Source organism: Pipistrellus kuhlii, unplaced genomic scaffold (assembly GCF_014108245.1).
Source record: "Pipistrellus kuhlii isolate mPipKuh1 unplaced genomic scaffold, mPipKuh1.p scaffold_m20_p_5, whole genome shotgun sequence".
NCBI lineage: Eukaryota > Metazoa > Chordata > Mammalia > Chiroptera > Vespertilionidae > Pipistrellus > Pipistrellus kuhlii.
The window spans coordinates 80,891,919-80,911,526 of NW_023425551.1; the positions used below are offsets into that span (position 1 = coordinate 80,891,919).

At 42.6% G+C, this 19,608-nt stretch overlaps 1 protein-coding gene across 1 annotated transcript in view; it reads left to right on the plus strand.

Annotated features, from left to right (window-relative positions):
* The first annotated feature begins 1,679 nt into the window (after window positions 1-1,679).
* Window positions 1,680-19,608, plus strand: part of ILRUN (inflammation and lipid regulator with UBA-like and NBR1-like domains) — an 87,058-nt gene continuing 69,129 nt past the window's right edge. The window contains exon 1 of the mRNA XM_036415339.2: window positions 1,680-2,006. Coding sequence (XP_036271232.1) covers window positions 1,849-2,006 — 158 coding nt within the window. The 5' untranslated portion in view covers window positions 1,680-1,848. The remainder of the gene's footprint in view (window positions 2,007-19,608) is intronic.

The window sequence follows — 19,608 nt, forward strand, 5'->3', positions numbered from 1 at the left end:
CAGTGATCAAAGCTTCCACACAGATCTCTGAGGCCCAAGAACAGTTTCTTACAGAATGTTTATAACTACTGAATGGTATGAGTTTGTAATATTCTTACTGTAAGGTGTGTTTCCTGTAAGACTTTTACATTGTAGGGGAAAAATCACTAGAGAAAGTTGGATTGACCAACTTTACCAATAATTGGCAAAAATCACAATTTTTTTTTTTTTTTTTTACAGAGAGGTAGGGAGAGAAATAGAGTTAGAAATATTGACGAAAGAGCCATCGATTACCTGCCTCTTGCACACCCCTCACTGGGTATGGGCCCGCAACCAAGGTACATGCCCTTGACGGAAATCGAATCCGGTACCCTTTAGTCTGCAGGCTGACGCTCTATCCACTGAGCCAAACCGGTTTTTGGCTGGCAAAATGAGAATTTGAATTTCAGAAGTGTGTGACTCCAGGACCCAAGCTTTTAGAGCCATTCTGTTACGCTCTTATTTGGTAGTGGGCCGGGAGGTAGAATGCTTTCCCTTTCCAAAATCTTCTAGCATCCTAGACACTACTAGTCATTCTAGTTCGGTCTGTTGTTGAAAACATACTCCATTAGGAATCTGAAAGCTGGGTTCTAGATTTGCCGCTCTGTATTTTTGGACAAGGCATATAAATTTTCTGGATCTCACTTTCCTTATTTGTAAAACAGAGAGCTACCTGAAGGCAGGAGACCATTTCCTATTCACCATTTCCCTCCCTTGACTGTAGCAGAGTGTGGGGCAAATATTGTTGAAAAGCACTTCCTGAATGAAGAAATGTAAGGGGGTAGACAAGCTGGTTCCTATGTTTCCTCTCTCATTCTTTGATCTTGAATTGGGGCCTTGATCAGGTAGATGTACCATATATCTACCTGATCAAGGCCTCCTACTTTATTTTTATTCTTTTACTTTTGCCTTCTAGTTTAAAAACAGAACAAGGCATTCTAAATTCTCGTGACTTAATCTTTAAGAGGGTTGGTCTTGACCAATTATGTGAGGCGTTTGTTTGGGCCTGTGATTGGTGTTTACACCAAGGCCATCTTTACTTCCCCAGACTAGCCAGTACCATTGCATAACAGAAACTGCACGAATCAACTATAGCAATCACCACCGAGGGGGCCGGGAAACCAGGTCTTACAGCAGAATCCCTCTGGGACAGCAGCTCTGTAAACTTAAGCAAACAAGTCCTCCCAACGCGAAGGGCAAACTCCTGGCTGGGAGGACTGGGTCCCGGGGTGCTCTCCGGTACTTGACCTTGCCATGGTCTCTTCTCGGAACTTTTTGAAGAAGTTCCCTCATCTCCAAAATGGCGGAGCTGTCCTAAGCGAAGAGCCGGAAACTTCTCCCCCAAACCCCGGCTTTCCCTCCGCCCCTTGAGGATGGGGCGGGGCGAGGCGAAGGTCAGGCCACGAGTCGCCCGCCGCCACCGCCTCCCGCTGGGCGGGGCCTTGCCTCCTTACTTCCCGCTCTCGCGCTTCACCGCGGTGAGGTCACGCGGGGGACGTCACGGGGTTGTGACGCCACTGAGGGGCGGGCTTCCGGGGAGGAAGGGGCGGGGCCTAGCGGGCGACGCTTGCGCAGTGGGCGCGGCGCGGGTGGAGGCGGAGGCGGTGGAGAAGCTAGAGGCGGCGGCGGCGGAGGCGGCTGCGAGGGGGGGGTGGGAGGGGGGGAGCGCGCGAGTGCTGAGTGAGTTTACCCGTATGAGGCGGTGAGAGGCCCGGGGCCTACTCAGAGGAGCGGGCGGCGCCGGCAGCAGCGGCCCCCCCTGGTCCCCGGGCCCGAAGGCGCGGCGGCGGCTCGGCGCGAGGAGGCGGGGAGCGCTGTTCGGCCCCAGACATGGAGGGCATGGACGTGGACCTGGACCCCGAGCTGATGCAGAAGTTCAGCTGTCTGGGCACCACCGACAAGGACGTGCTCATCTCCGAGTTCCAGCGGCTGCTCGGCTTCCAGCTCAACCCGGCCGGCTGCGCCTTCTTCCTGGACATGACCAACTGGTGAGCCGGCCTCGCCGCGCCGGCGTTGGCAGCGGCCTCGGGGCCCCGAGGGAGGGAGGGACACCCGAGCCCCGCGGCTGGGCGGGCCGGGCGGGCTCTGAGGGGCACCCCTTTCCGGGGCGGGAAAGGCGTGTGTGTGTGTGTGTGGGGGGGGGGACCCGGAGGGTATGGGAGAAATGTGGGGGTTGAGCAGGTTCGAGAGGACGTACGAGGAGTGTTGGGGTCCGCGGAAAGCAGGAGGGGCGGGGGAGATTGTGGGGAGGGTCCTGAGGTTCCGAGGAGTCGGGCGCCGTGGAACGCGGGACGAGGCGACAGACCTGAGCCTCAGGTTACGGTAGATTTGGGGGGAAGAGGGCTCGGTGTTGGCTAAGAGTAGAAAGCACAGGAAATCCGAATTTGGGGAGTGGAAAAAAGCTTCGTGTGTGGAGTTAGGCGTGAGGAAGACAGGGATGAGGAGAAACTCAGGGGACGTGTTAGGTGTTTGGAGGAACCTGGGGCTCAGGAATCAGGAGTAGAGAACATATGTGTGTGTGGTGTGTATGTGTATGTGTGTACGACTTTCGGAAGAGTAGTGCCAGGGAGGGGTGGGATCTACTAGTTACTATACTAGTTACTAGTAACTAGTAGATTGGCTAATGGAGGACTGGAAGCATTAGACCTGGGGCAGTGTCTGGGAAACACTTGAGGAAAAGTGAAGGGAAGGAGTTTGTCTTGGGGAAGGGAACCTTTTGAGGGGACCAGGGCCCTCTGCGCCAGAATGCTGGAATATGGAGAGTTCTGGGCTTAGGCGAGGGAAAGCTGGGTGGGTAGATATTTGGGGAAACGGAGAACTTGGCTCAGGTTGGGAACCAAGTGTTTTTAGCTTGGAGTCTCCCTGTAGAAGACTGGAATGGGGCAGAAGACCATGGCACTGAGACTAAGGAGTGTTTCTTGGCTTTGGATGGAGCACTTGGTGTTTTTGATAAGCAAGGCTTCCTCCTGTTCTCTGAGGAGGGATTGTTGGGTTCACTCAGGGAGAGTGAGAAAGTGGAGGCCATTAGACTTCCTTTGAAAAGATTTTAGGAAAAGCAACTCATCATTCTTTGGTCAAAAAGCCAGGGAATGAATGCCCTTTGCTCTCTGTGTTGGGCAGTCCCCCGACATGTGGAATCTTGTTTCTTTTGGCATCACTTGTACAACTAGCCTCCCCTTTATCCCATGCCCACTAAATGCCTCAGGCACTGGCAGGGGAAAAAGAAAAAAGAGGCTGTAAGCCTAGTCTTTATCCCATTCCTCATCTAGTCCTATCCTGAAAGATGCTCATTTTACTAATGATGGGAACCTTGTAGTTGTGCCTGCAAAGGGGATGTGTGGATTTTTTTTTCCTTCTGTTCAGCGTCATTGGTCAGTTCTATTATTTTAGCTTTAAAGTTGATTGTTACAGCAAAAGGGATTGAATTTAATCTAGATGTTTAGAAAACTCTGAGGCATTGAACGCAGGAGCTAGTCTTTAGGATTAAAGAAGCATTTGTCAGCACCACTTGTATCTTTTATGTCTAGGGTGATCTCAAGTCGGGACTCTAACCTCCAATACTTGCCTAAACACCAAACTATGGTGTTTAAATAGAGTGACAGGGATTACTGAAAACATGATAAAGCTATCTCGAGGAGGGTTGTTTTCTTGCCCGCCTTCTTTCCCACCGGGCTCTTTTTCTTCCTTGTTTACACTAGTTCATCATAGGAAACTTGGCATATTGCTGCCAGTTTGGTAGGGGAGGACCATTATTTCTCCCCACCCCCTTGTGAGTCAAACCCTGCCCTAATAAATTAGTTTTTAGTTCTTTAGAGTCAGTATTTACTAGCACAATTACTATGGCTGCAAAACCAGTGTAATGAATTTTATATGCTTGAGGTGTGTGTGTGTTTAACAACTAGGATTGTTTGTTTTTAAGTGTTGTGAAAGATGAGGCCCAGTGTGGGTGAGAAAAACAACAACAAAAATCATAGTTGCATGATAAAATTTTATTTGAATTTTTAGAAAAATTATTAGGCTCAAAGATACAGTGGTATATATTCTGATATGATGTTATCTCTGAATAAAATAAGGTATGAACAAAGGAGTGAGCCATTAAAAAATGTATTCTGGTTTTAAAACAGAATAGCAATTAAGTGATAGCTTTCAGCCACATTATTTTTTGGTTGAAGAAGTCATGTTTTTTATTTTCTTTGATTATAAAATGAAAAATCATTTATGAACTGAAAGCAGTGAGGCTTGTTATTCTTTTCAATAAAAGCAGTTAGCCCAATAATTCAATGTTGTGTTTTTGATTCCTATGTTGACCTGGCTAACTCTGTCTTGTTAAACTTTTGTTTTAAACAAATATCCGTCATAATTAACAAAATCTAGTTAAAAAATACATAAAGGATGCATACTTGTTAAAAAAAACTTGTTTAAGCAAATCTCTAGAATCTAGAAATTAATTGTTTTAAGTTTCACTTAATGTCTAACTGGGACCTGATGAGATGGTTGGCAAAATAGCTCTCAAACTGCTGTAGTTAACCTGTTGGGTTTAGGATAATTTACCTTCCTGTGACTTCATAAGTGCCTGATGCTGGTCGTAATAAATAACCACCAGTCAGTTGTCTGATGACTGTTAAAAAATAATGCAGAAAATTAAAAAATATTTTAAGCCCTGACTGGGTGTCTGGGTTGGAGAGTCATCCATACACCGAGAATGGTGCCGGTTGCCCTAGCATTTTGGCTCCGTGGATAGAGCCTTGGCACTTGGACTAAGGATGGAGGTTCCATTCTAGTCAAGGGCATGTAACTCAGTTGCAGGTTGCAGGCTCAATCCCCAGCCCTGGTCAGAACGCCTGTGGGAAGCAACCAATCGATGTGGCTCTCTCACATTAATGTGTCTCCCCCCCCCCCCCCCCCTTCTACTTTCTCTAAAAATCAATGGAAAGGTATCTTCTGGTGAAGATTAACTACCCCTCCTCCCCCAAAAAAACACACAACTAAACAAGACTTGTTGCCTGTTGATCCCTGGTTGGGAATGTTTCTTTCTCTCCCTAAATGGAAAACATAGCCGAAACCGGTTTGGCTCAGTGGTAGAGCGTCAGTCTGTGGACTGAAAGGTCCCAGGTTCGATTCTGGTCAAGGGCATGTACATTGGTTTCGGGCACATCCCCAGTAGGGGGTGTGCAAGAGGCAACTGGTCGATGTTTCTTTCTCATTGACGTTTCTAGCTCTCTATCCCTCTCTCCTCTATGTAAAAAATCAATAAAATATATTAAAAAACAAAACAAAAACAAAAACCATATCCTCAGGTGAGAATTAAAAGAAAATTTTTTTTAAATGAAGGTTATGAGTCTCTTAAAATGAATTGGAAAGACTGTTTTCGTTTTCCAAAGTAAGATTTTTGTTTGTAACAACTTTCTAAGAAGCTGTTGAGAAACTAGTTTAAACGGAATGTTTTGGCCTTATTAATTTTCTACCCTGTAAGCACAGATTTTTTTTCTTCTTATTCTTAGGTTAAGTGTGCATTATGTAGATATTTCTCTTTATTCATTTTATTTTATTTTTTGCCTCAAAAATAGATTTGTTCTTAAATTCAAATAACGGTATTTTAAAAAAGCGATTTTTGTCAGAAAATTATTCATTTTAAAAAATTTGATAAATCTTTATTGCTCAGATTATTACAATTATTCCCCCCCCCCATAGCTCCCTTCCACCAAGTTCCCACCCCACCGCACCCTCTGCCCTTATCTCACGCCCCCATTGTTCTCATCCATAGGTGTACAATTTTAGTCCAGTTTCTTCCTGCACCCCCCCGAACCCCTGAAAATTATCAATCCACTCACTTTCTTTGCGGCTGATTCTATTCTATTCACCAGCTTATTTTGTTCCTCAGATTTTTAATTCACTTGATTTTTAGATTCACTTGTTTTTAAAAAATATATATATTTTATTGATTTTTCACAGAGAGGAAGAGAAAGGGATAGTTAGAAACATGTATGAGAATCATTGATCAGCTGCCTCTTGCATACCCCCTACTGGGGATGTGCCCGCAACCAAGGTACTTGCCTTTGACCGGAATCAAACGCGGGACCTTCCAGTCCGCAGGCCGACGCTCTATCCTAGGGGTGTCGAACTTAATCAGAGAAGGGGCCAAAATCTAAAATCCAGCCTAAATCGCGGGCCGAATGGTTTACTGAACAGTCATAAACTGTCATTGTGATGGAAACGCAGCGGAGTGCAGTGATGACAGCGCGGTGCGGGCCACATTGCAAGGCCTGGCGGGACGGATTTGGCCCGCGGGCCTTGTGTTTGACACAGTGGATAGAGTCTATCCACTGAGCCAAACCGGTTTTGGCAAGATTCACTTGTTGATATATATGTATTTGTTGATCATAATTTTTATCTTTACTTTTTTCTTCTTCCTCTTCTTAAAGAATACCTTTCAGCATTTCATATAATACTGGTTTGGTGGTGATGAATTCCTTTAGCTTTTTCTTATCTGTGAAGTTCTTTCTCTGCCCTTCAATTCTGAAGGATAACTTTGCTGGGTAGAGTAATCTTGGTTGTAGGTCCTTGCTATTCATCACTTTGAATATTTCTTGCCACTCCCGTCTGGCCTGCATAGTTTCTATTGAGAAATCAGCTGATAGTCATATGGGTGCTCCCTTATAGGTAAACAATTGCTTTTCTCTTGCTGCTTGTAAGATCCTCTTTTTGCTTTTGCCCTTGGCATTTTAATTATGATGTGTCTTGAAAGTGTGGTCCTCTTTGGATTCCTCTTGTTTGGGGTTCTGTACACTTCCTGTACTTGTAAGTCTATTTGTTTCACCAGGTGGGGGAAGTTTTCTGACATTATTTCTTCAAATAGGTTTTCAGTATCTTGCTCTCTCTTCTTCTGGAACCCACATAATTCTGATGTTGGTACACTTGAAGTTGTCCCCGAGGCTCCTTACACCATCTTCAACTTTCTGGATTCTCTTCTTTTCTGGAGAAGTGTTCTTTGCCTCTTTGTATTCCAAATCTTTGACTTGATTCTTGCGTTCCTCTAGTCTGCTGTTGGGTTTCTGTATAATATTTTTTATTTCAGTCAGTATATGTTTAATTTCTAGTTGGTCCTTTTTCATATCCTTGAGGGTCTCATTAAATTTATTGTTCTTTTCTAGGAAATTCTTGAAAAACCTTATAACCGTGGTTTTGAACTCTATATCCAGTTTTTTGTTCTCCTCCATTTCTTTCATTTGAGATCTGTTTCCTTGTCTCCTCATTTTCGCTGCTTCCTTGAGTTGGTAGAGTGGCTTTGGGTATTTGGTGTCTTATATGGGCCCGCGAGTCAGACTCCTCAGTTACCTGAGGTAGACATTCTTGGTGCTCCCCTTTGTGGACTGCATGTACAGCCTTGTTGTATGTTGTTGGTATCACTGGGAGGAATTGACTACTAGGCCAATTGGATGTGAGTATCAGCTGTTTCTATGCCGGGATACCTTCTGTATTGGAGACAGTCTTATAGGATCAGACTTGAAAAATTGCAAAAGCCTCCGAGCTCGGTTTGGATGGGGCGAAGCCGACAGTCTTGGCTTCCTGTCAGTCCTGCCCTTGCGCATGTGCCTCAGACCTCTGCCTTCCACGGATCCCCTGAGTTTCCGCCTGACAGTCCAGATTTCCCTTGTAAGAGCGTGGGTGCTCCAGGGGCTTGCCCAGAACTGGGTTTTCGTGCTCAGTGCAGTCGGAATTAAGATTCAGTGCAGTCAGGAGCTTAGACTCCTTCCGCTATGGAGAGGCTGCGGCAATCTCAGCAGTCAGACCTCTCTGTATGCACTTACTTGCTCGCGACTCTGAACCCTGCCCGCTGCGGCTCCCGGCTCCCCTGAGTCTCCCAGTCTCTGAGTCTCCGGGTGCCTTTCTCTACAGTCCAGACTCCACCTGTATGAGCCTGGGTCCACGGGTTTCAGCCGGGCTGCGGTTCAGTGCAGTTGGAACTAGGGTATAGTGCAGTTGGGAGCTTCCTTTCCTCTCCCACCAGCAAAGCACTCAGCCACCCTTCCTCTCTGCACGCAAGTCTCCTACCTCAGGGCTTTGCGGCTCCTGTGATCCGTGAGCCTCTCTCCTTTCTAGTTGTAGATTTCCCACTCAGCCAGCTTTCCTGTGGTTTTGGATGATGTCTGTTCTGTCTTTTAGTAGTTGTTTTGAGATTGTTGTGCGAGGCGGCAGTTTAGATGCTTACCTAGGCCGCCATCTTGGTTTTCCCCACTTTATTTATTTTAGAACCAAGTATCATTTCAGTTTAAGCATTTTTTATAGTGTTTATATTTGAGTTGGCAGCCATGCTGCTGGAAATGGGTAGAATTGCCTCTAACAAAAGTAGTCAATTTTCAGCTCCAATTTATCATTGCATAAAATGAATAAATGGTGTAGTGAGAAAACAGTATCTGAAACCAAACTGAAATGACTGGTAGATTAGTATATCTTTTTATAGCTGGAATATTTTTTATTGAATTTATTGGGGTGACATTGGTTAATAAAATTATATAGGTTTCAAGTGTATAATTCTATAGCTCATCAACTGTGTACTGTGTATTCGCCACCCTAAGTCAAGTCTCTTTTCATCACCATTTACCCCCCACCCTCTTCTGTCTCCCCTTACTCTGTAGGTGGAGTATCTTGCAGTGATACTATTGGGCTGTGAATATAGAACCTGGATTTCTAAAATTGGAAGTTGGTTTAAGAGATTCTGTAGTTCATTCCAGTTTTGCCTGCAGAATTGCATATAACCCTTCCAAGAGAGCTTATTCTTGTGTCTCTGAGGACAGAAATTTGTATGATATCGTATAATGTTTAATTACTTTTCTAGTTACAATTATGCCAAAACTTAAGTCTCTTTTACTACAATTTAAGCTTTTTTAAAATTTGCTTATTCCACTTTAGAGTTGGAGAATATCTAATGAACATTATTCTTACGGGGCTAAAAAGCTTCTGTTCAAATCACTGAAAGTTTCCAACCATTTGCAATTTATTTATTTATTTATTTATTTATTTATTTATTTATTTAAACAATTAAATTATCTGTGTACATATACCATTCCCCCCCCTCCCAACCATTTGTAATTTAAACACATTCAACTTAATGGTTTCTTCATCCTTAAAGATAGTCTAATACATTTACATATTTTTTTCAGGGGTAACTAACAGGAGTCGGAGGAGAGTTTACATATGGTTTTTAAAAAATTGTGGTAAAATATACATAACAAAATATATTCTAACCAATTTTAAATGTACAGTTCATTGTTCAGTAATGTAACCAAGCCCTGCTTTGGCCCAGGGGATGGAGTGTCAGCCTGCAGACTGGGGGGATCCTGGGTTCTGTTCCTGTCAGGGTTGCAGGCTCCATCCCCGGTGGGGGGCATGTGGGAGGTGGCCGATCAGTGATTCTCTCATCATTGATGTTTCTCTTTCCCCCTTTCTCCCTCTCTCCCTCTCTCCCTCTCTCCCTCTCCCTCTCCTTCTCTGAAGTCAATGAAAATACATTAAAAAAAATTTTTTTTTTAATTTCCTTCTGACCTTCAAAATCAGTTGTCTTTGTTATGTTTTTTAACTTGTTTATTGATTTTAGAGATAGTGAAAGAATGTTGCTTTATTGTGCATTCATTGGTGCCCTGATGAGAGATTGAACAAACCTTGGCTTATCAGGATGACACTAACCAATTGAGATATCCAGCCAGGGCTCTGTTATGTTTTTCTTCTTTTTTTACATCCTCACGCAAAAATATTTTTCCATTGATTTTTTTTTTTTTTTTGAGAGAGAGCAAGAGAGGGATAGATAGAGAGAAAGAGAGAAATATTGAAGTGAGAGAAACATGTTAATTGGTGCCTCCTGCATGCACCTGACCAGGGCCTGGGCCGGCAAGGAGCCTGCAACATAGGTACATGCCCTTGACCAGAATAGAACCCAGGACCCTTGGGTCTGCAGGCCAACTCTCTATCCACTGAGCCAAACTGGTTAGGGCTTTTTTTTTTTTTTTTTTTTTTTTTTTTTTTTTTTTTTTTTTTTTTTTTTTTTTAAATCTTTGTTGTTGAGAGTATTACAGATGTCCTTCTCTTCCCCCTCATTGCCCCCTTTCATCCAGTTCCCACACAGCCTCAGACCTTCACTACACTATTGTCTGTGCCCATAGGTAATGCATACATGCATAGATGATCTTTGTTTAATCTCTTCCCACTCCCCACCCCCCTTCCTTCTGAGAAGTCAGTCTGTTCCATTTCCATGCCTCTGATTCTACTTTATTCACCAGATTATTCTGTTAATTAGATTATTTATTTATTTTGATTTTTAGATTCAATTGTTGATAGGTATGTATTTGTAGCTATTTTGTTGTTCATAATTTTGAACTTTTTCTTCTTCCTCTTCTTAAAGAATAACCTTCAACATTTCATCTAATACTGGTTTGGTAGTGATGAACTCCTTTAGCTTTTTCTTGTCTGTGAAGCTCTTTATTTGACCTTCAATTCTAAATGATAGCTTTGCTAGGTAGAGTAATCTTGGTTGTAGGATCTTGTTATTCATCACTTTGAGTATTTCTTGCCACTCTCTTCTGGCCTGCAAAGTTTCTGTTGAGAAATGAGCTGTCGTATGGGCACTCTCTTGTAGGTAACTAATTGCTTTTTTCTTACTGCTTTTAAAATTCTCTTTGTCTTTAACCCTTAGCATTTTAATTATGATGTGTTTTGGGGTGGGCCTCTTTATGTTCCTCTTGTTTGGGACTCTACACTTCCTGGACTTGTAAGTCTGTTTCTTTTACCAGGTAGTGGAAGTTTTTTGTCATCATTCTTCTAATAGCTTTTCAATATTTTGCTCTTTCTCTTCTTCTGGCATCCTCATAATTTGGATGTTGGTACGCTTGAAGTTGTCCCAGAAGCTCCTTACACTGTCTTCATATTTTTGGATTCTTTTTTCTCTTCTGATTGGGTGTTTTTTGCTTCCTCATATTCTAAGTCATTGATTTGATTCTTGGAATCCTCTACTCTTCGTTGAATCCCTGTAAGTTATTCATTTTAGTTCAAGCTTGTCAAACTCATAGCATGCGACCCATCTGCCACGAGTTTGATATGCTTGTTTCAGTTAGTGTATGCTTACTTTCTAACTAGTTCTTTTTCAAGTCTTTGACATTCTCACTAATATTCTTGTAAGTCTTACTAAGTCTCTTGAAACTCTCATTAAGATCCTTGAGCAACCTTGAACTCTGTAGTTTGCTTGATTCCATTTCATTTAGTGTATTTGCTGGATTTTCCCCCCTGGAGATTTCTTTTGTTCTTGCATCTGTGACATGTTTCTTTGCATTTTGACGGCTTCCCTGTGTTTGTTTCTTTGTATTAGGTAGAGCTATTATGTCTCCTGGAATTGGTAGATTGGCCTTAGTGTGGTCCAGTGGCTCAGCTTCCCCAGTCCCCTGAGCTGGGCACTTTCGTGTGCCTCTGTGTTGGCTATGTGCAAAGTCTTGTTGTAATTGAGCTTTGATTGCTGTTGGCGTCACTGGGAGTTGGCCTCCAAGCCAATTGACTGTGAAGACCAGCTGTGACTATAATGGAAGAGCTATTGTGTAGGAGACACTCTCAGAGCAGGACTTGCTTGAGTGGGGTTTTGGTGCTCACTGAGTCTGCCCCCTGCATGTGTCATGTGCAGATGTGTAGAACTGTAATCCAGTTGGTCTGAAGTTGTCTGGTCCAGCAGGTGTACTGGCTCTGGGGCCACCTGACAGGAGATACAGAGAGATCTGCAGATGTCTGCTACTTGTATGAGGCTAGGAAGAGCCCAGGCGATGCCCAGCTGTGAAGCAAGTCAGGCTGGTGCCGGTGCCAGGTCATGGGCCTCTTATTGATAGATTGGGACACGCTGCTACCAGCTGCTGCTTGTTTGATTTTAGGAAAGTCTGAAGCCTGAGCCATGATAGGCCATTCAAATAGAAAAGCAGCTGAAACAGCTTGGGTGGTGCTGCAAGTTAGTGGGACTGGTTCTTAGGGAATCACCAGGGCAGAGTGAACAGTGTGAGATATGCTGATGGAAACTCAAGATATGGCTGCCAGTCAGCTCTGTGATTAGGGGAGGTCCCAGCACAGGAACAAAATGACCCTTGTGAGCACCCCCGTCTGGGAGAATACCACCCCTGAGTTCCTGCCCTGGTGCCAGCAGTCCAGTAGTTCCTCCTCATATGTCCCTGATTCTCCCAAAGCCACCCAGCACTGGAGCTCAGAGGGAGTGGGACTGTGTAAGTTTGTTTACTAGCCCTTTAAGAGGAACTGCCTGAGACTCTAGTAGCCTCTGTGCAGTCACCCACAATCTCCACTAGTTTTTACAGCCCGAAGTTATAGGTACTTCTCTTCCCAGCACTGGAACCGTGGGCTGAGGGGTCTGGTGTGAGGCTGGCACCCGTTGCTTCACACTGGAGGCCTCTGCAGCTGAGATATCCCTCCTGATTAAAAAAACACCAAATGTGAATGATGGACCAAGCGGTTCTGTGCCTCTGCCCCTCCTACCAGTCTCGGTGTGCTTTCTTCTTTACTTCTCTAGTTGCAAGGTTTCCATTTAGCCAGATTTCAGGTAGTTCTGAACGATGGTGGTTCTGTATTTCAGTTTGTAATTTTGATGTGATTGTGGCAGGTGGCCAGTACCAGCTTTTACCTACACCACCATTTTGGTCCTTTCTGGCTCTGTTATGTGTTTTTTTGTGTGTGTGTGTGTGTTTTTAAAAAATATATATTTTATTGATTTTTTACAGAGAGAAAGAGAGAGGGATCGAGAGTTAGAAACATCAATGAGAGAGAATCATCGATCAGCTGCCTCCTGCACACTCCCCATTGGGGATGTGCCCGCAACCAATATATATGCCCTTGACTGGAATCAAACCCGGGACCCTTCAGTCCGCAGGCCAACGCTCTATCCACTGAGCCAAACCAGTTTCGGCTGTATACTAGCCACTTATCTGTGATTTGCAGATATTTTCTCACATTTAATAGGTGTCTTTCATTTTCTTGGTAAATGTCCTTTAATACACAAATATTTTTAATTTTAATGAGGTCCAATTTACCTAATTTTTTGTTGTTGTTGCTTGTGCTTTTGATATATCTAATAATCCATTGCCAATCCAAGATTATGAAGATTAACTATGTTTTACTCTAAGAGTTTAATGTTTTTTGTTCTTATATTTAGGTCATTGATTCATTTTGAATTAATTTTTGTATATGGTTTGAGGTAGGAATTCAACTTTATTCTATCAAGTTTAAATTTTTGTCATGTTATATGCTCTGGGACAGGCTTCTCATTAACTCTCCATTAAAAATATTATTTACTTGTATCACATATATATTTTACTCTCTTTAGCTATTATAAAACTTGGGCCAGAAAAGAGTGCAGATTGACTAATGGGGAGGAAAAACTTTCAGACGGCCTATAAGCACCCCAAACTAAATGTGTTTAAAATGCCACTTTATCCTCTTACCCATTCCCAACCAGCTTTTCTTCTGTCTTTTCCCTGTTCTCTTAATAGCTTCAATGTTCCTCCAAGCATTAAGCTTGAACTGAGTTATTTCCAATGCCCCCTTTTTCCTGGTCACCCCAGATCGTTTGCCAAACCCAGTTCATTTCCACTCTGCAGTGCACCTCACAACTGTTTCTTTTTTCCATTCCTTCTGCCACCACTTTAGTTTGTAGATTGTGTTACTACTCAAAACAGGGTAACATAGGAATAGTTTCATATTGGTTTTCTCCATCAGGCTTTCTTGCTTCTAGTCCATTTTATGGACATATTACTACCAGATCAATATTTCTAAGTCATAGCTTTGAGCCGGGTCCTTCTTTCTCAGCAATCTTTAAACAGTGTGTGTACCAGAGAGAGAGCAGAGAGCTTTAGCTTGACATTCAGGGTCCTCCAAAGATTGATTCCAGCTTGTCTGCCTCTACCTTTCTGTCATGTCTTCGTGCTGAACTCCTTTTTTGTGCCCCATTCAAACTGGTCTGCTGCTCATTTCCAGGTACATATTTTTGCTTCCCAATTTAAAACTTTTTTCTTTTATCTAGAATGCTGTTTTTTCCTCTCTTTATGTCTCATGAAATACTATTGCTTTTTGTAACATCATATGTGATGATGTTACATCCCTTAACAGCCTTCTCCCTAAGCATCCATTGCATATACATGCAATGCTATGTATATAGTAGATGCTCAGCAAATATTTCTTGAGGTCATGATAAAGAGATGGGAGTAAAGGCTTCATTTTAATGGAAATGTCCAAGTATAGTGCTGTTAAAGAAACAAAGTCCTACAAACTAAGCTCCTTTTCAGGTTTTTTTGTTTGTAGGTTTGAGCATGAAATTTAAATGTTGCTAATAATTTCTACATGACTTGAAAGGAAATTAATATATAAGTAACAATAAGAATATTATTTCTGGAAGCAATTTGAGTCCTGTAAAGATTGGCCCCACCTTATCTACCAACCTTTCCAGGCATATTTTCTTGTACTGAATATTCTTTGTAAGTCAGTTTATGAGAAAGTGTATTTAAATTAGGTATCATTTAGTTATTTAGATGTGAATGGAGAATAATATTTTGCAAACTCCCTAAGTCCTCTTTGATCTTAGACAGTATTTTTCATATATATATATATATATATATATATATATATATATATATTTTATTGATTTTACACAGAGAGGAATTGAGAGGGATAGAGAGTTAGAAACGTCGATGAGAGAGAGACATCGACCAGCTGCCTCTTGCACACCCCCCACTGGGGATGTGCCCGCAACCAAGGTACATGCCCTTGACTGGAATCGAACCCGCGACCTTTCAGTCCGCATGCCAATGCTCTATCCACTGAGCCAAACTGGTCTCGGATTAGCCAATATTTTTCATTGAGGAAAAACATTAAAGAGTAATATAAGCACATAATAAGTTTAAACAGTTTAGAAGGTTCTAAACAGGGGTTTCAATCTAAAATGTCTATAGTTGCCCTAGCCTGTTTGGCTCAGTGGATAGAGTGTTGGCCTGTAGACTGAAGGGTCCCTGGCTCGATTCTGGTCAAGGGTACATGCCTGGGTTGCAGGATTGATCCCCAATAGGGGATGTGCAGGAAAAGCGGCCCATCATTCATTTCTCTCTCTCTCTCTCTCTCTCTCTCTCTCTCTCTCTCTCTCTCTCTCTCTCTCTCTCTCCTTCCTCTCCCTTCCTCTCTGAAATCAATACAAATATATTAAAAATAAAACAAAAAATAAAATAAGCCTATAGCTGCCAGGTGGGGAACATGAATAATCAAAGTGTGTGTGAACTAAAAGCACTTGCCTTTTTTAAAGAGGATACCTGATTCTTGCCTTATGTCAAATGCTGCCATGCTGGAATGGGGGCCTAGTGTTCTTACATATTTCCCCCACCCCCACCCAAGAGTCAGAAATTCAGATTTTTATGGGAAATTTCCTGATTTTCAGATTTTGACAACTAATTTAAATATTTTAAAAACTCTATGTGGGCCAAAATAAAGCACACACGTAGGTAGGATATGGTGCTTGGGCCACTAATTTGTAGTCTTTAGATAAAAAGTGAAAAGCAAAAATCCTCTCTGCTTTCCAGATTTAGCCACTACTATTTCTTTTGTACCTTTTAGAGAATTTCCGTGTCTATAGAATTCTACATAGATATGTATACACGCACACATACATACATTAGAGAATTTCCTGTGCAAATGTATACGTATATATGCACAATGGTATTGCAATTTGAGTAATTGTATTTTTCTGTTTAGAGTAGTAGGTACCATGGTCCTTGTACATACATGTTTTGCTTCAGTTGGAAGGGAAATTAGTTGTCAAGGTATTTAAATATCCTGATCAAATAGATGCTTTTTAATCAACAATGTAGAGATGGACTTTGGTCTCTTCAAATACAGTAGAATTTCTTCATTGTATTAAACAACTGGAAGTCATCCAGTAATCTTACCTAATAATAGACAAACATGTAAATTGACCGTACATTTGCTATGCCCATAGCCAATCAGAACGACTATGCAAATTAACCCAAACAAGATGGCGGTTAATTTGCATACACAGGCGCTCAGCACCAGTGTCCCAGGAACATCCTGGCACCCAGGTCATTGTGAAGTAAGGCCTGGACAGAAGCGGACCCCCTGCGATTGATCGCAGGGAGCTGGGGCTCCACTCCTGCTCAAGGAGGAAAGCTGGAGCAGACCCCCAGCAATCAGTCGCATGGAGCAGGAGTGGGAGGCTTTTGGCCTGGAGCAGGAGCGGATCCCCAGAGATGGATTGTAGGGAGCAGGAGCTGGGGCTCTGCTCCTGCTGAAGGCCAAAAGCCTCTGGAGGAGGCTCTCGGCTTGGAGCAGGAGCCGACCCCCCAGTGATCCATCGTAGGGAGCAGGAGCGGACCCCGTGTAATTGATCGCAGGGAGCTGGGGCTCCACTCCTGCTCAAGGCCAGGAGGCTTATGGCCTGGAGCAGGAGCGGACCCTCTGCGATTGTTTGCAGGGAGCTGGGGGTCTGCTTTCGGCCTGGGCAGGAACAGACCTCCTGTGATCAATGGCAGGGAGCTGGGGCTCCGCTCCTGCCCAAGAGGCTTTCGGCCTGGGCAAGCCTGGGCAGAGGCAGAGCCGGTGATCAGAGGGAACTGGAGGGCCCCTGCCCAGGCCTAAAGCTTCAGCCAGAGGCTTTAGGCTTATGCAGAGTCCAGCCCGCGATTGGTGTGAACTATCGCGGAAACACCTTTTCTAACTACACATTGGCTAAGCTTCCTGTATGCCATTGGTAATATTCTTAGTAACTTGGGTAATAAGAATCCAAAAGGTGATCTAGTGTTTTTCTACCACACTTCTGGAGAAAGATCTGCTGCTGTAGGGCTAAGAAATGCCTTATCCTGCCCTAGCCAGTTTGACACAATGGAGAATGCCTCTGCTGGTCTGGGTTCGATTCTGATCAAGGGCAATCCTCCCTGGCCGGAGCCCAGATCAGAGCTTTTGCAAGAGGCAACCAATCAAAGTGTTCCTCTCACTTTGATGTTGCTCTCTATCTTTCCCTTTCTCTTCCACATTCTCTAAAAGTCAGTGGAAACATATCCTCAGGTGAGGAAGGAAGGAAGGAAGGAAGGAAGGAAGGGAGGGGCATATCCTATGAAAGACACATCTTGAAAATGCCTAAAGAAAGTTGCCATTTTTTCTTGGTGAAAGGACTGGAGTCTGATGAAAACATTGGTGGCTGTGGTGACTGGCAGTGGCTGCAGCAGTGGGGAGATATGGCTGGTGCCTTCCCCTGATCAGCCAGGTTGCCTCCCACAAAGGGAGGCCAGATTGCAGTTTAGGACATCCCCTGAGGGTCCCCAGTATGTTAGAGGGGGCAGGTTGGGCTGAGGGACTCCCCACCCCTGATGCACAAATTTTGTGCACTGGGCCCCTAGTTACATATAATTATTAAAACTTTGTTTTGCTGTGTAAAGAGCAAAGTGTTAAGTAAGCTATCTAGTAATTTGCTCATCTGAATTTACTTACTAGAGATATTGTCAGGTAAGTTGAATTTTTTAGGGACCCGGAATGCAACAAGACTGAAATTCACTGAAGAGATATAACTCCTATTAAATCTCTTGTTGGAAGGGCAATTAGTATTGTAAGTGGTTTTTCTAATGATTTGCCAAAGTTAATATATATCTTGGGGGCAGGGATGACAGTTTATTCAAGTATGGAATGCATCTCCACTGAATTTACTAAAAGACTCGTTTTAAAAAATGAACAGTTGTGTTTTCTTCCGATGTTTGATCTGTAGGTCTATAGTGTTTCTGAGGGTTCACATTTGCGTTATGCTTGAGGTCAGTGATTCACAGCCTATTGTGGAGCAAGAACCTATTTAATGATTGATTGAATGATACAAGATGTCCTTCTAATGTCATTAGCATTTATTTTGTAAAGTAAATTTTGCTTTTTAATTTTTTTAATACTTTAATAACAGGCTTTGAAAGAATGGAACTAACTGGCTGAATGATAGGGTTTGCATATAACTATTGATATAATTGGGTTTGAGTGCCTTTTTACATTTTTTTCAAATTAAAAATATCTATAAAAGGGTTTATGTCATAATAAAACTGTCATATAAAATAGTTAAAAGTGCCAATAAGCAAAAAGAAAACAAAAATAAATCATACTCTCAGGACTGAGAGATAAACAATTTTAACTTTTTTATCTATATCTTAAACTTAGTGTGTGTGTGTTTTACACACTGATTTCTAGGGCTGCCATAACAAATACCAACAAACTGGGTGGCATGAAACATTTTTTTCATAGAGTTCTGGAGGCTAGAAATTTGAGATCAAGGCATCAGCAGGCCATGCTCCCTCTGAAGAACCTGGGGAAGAAGCCTTCATTACCTCCAGCTTCTCTGGCTCCTGGCATTTCTTGGTGTCCCGTGGCCTGTAGCTGCGTACTTCATAATCTCTGCCTCAGTAGCCACGTGACCTTTCTTTGTGTGTCTCCAGATCTCCTACTCTTTCGAAGGACACCGGTCAGTTGGATTTAGGGCCCAACCCAATCTAGGATGACCTTGTTACTAATTACATCTGTAAAGACTGTTTCCAAATAAGGATGTTCTGAGGTTTGGGTGGATGTGAATTTTGGGGAACACTCTTCAGTATACTAGTACACACTATTAATAATCTGCTTTCCCTTAATCTCATGATCATTTTCTCATTCTTAATATGGTTTTACACTCTTAAAGGCTTTATACTATTCCATTACAGGCATATAAAAAATTAATAACCCCTTTTTGTTGGTCTAAGTTGTATTTAGTATTTTGTTAATAGAAACTCAGTATTGAACATCATTGTAGCTAAATCTTTGCTTGCATCATTAATTATTTATTTAGGATTTATTCCTAGAATTACATTGCTGGGCTAAATATAAGCATGACTTGATGCTCTTAATACTTAATTGCCAAATTGTTGTTTCCTCCATAAATGTGAACTAATTTGTATTACTGCCACTACTGTATGAGTAACTAATACCTCATCGGTGCATCATATTAGAATTTAAAAATTTTAAGTTTGCAGGTCAAAAAATGTGATCTTTTTTAATTGATATTTTGTTACTCTGAATAATTTTATTTTTTAAATTTATCTTTATTGTTAAAAGTATTACAGATGTCCCCTTTTTTCTTCCATTGACACCCCCCCTCCACTCCCTCTTCCTCCTTAGGCCTTCATCACACTATTGTCTGTGTCCATGTTTTTTCTTTATTTTTTTACATTTTTATTGATTTCAGAGAGAAGGGAGAGGGAGAGAGATATATAAACATCAATGATGAGAGAGAATCATTAGTTAGCTGCCTCCTGCATGCCCCACACTGGGGATTGAGCCTGCAACCCAGGTATGTGCCCTTACCAGGAATTGAACCACAACCTCTTGGTTCATAGGCTGATGCTCAACCACTGAGCCATGCTGGCCAGGCCCTGGGTTTTGAATATATGCATACAGTTATTTGGTTAATCCCTTCCCACCCTTTCCCTCCTTCCCTGTGAGAATCTTCCTTCTGTTGCTTGCTTCCATGTCTCTGAATCTATTTTGTTAGTTTATTTT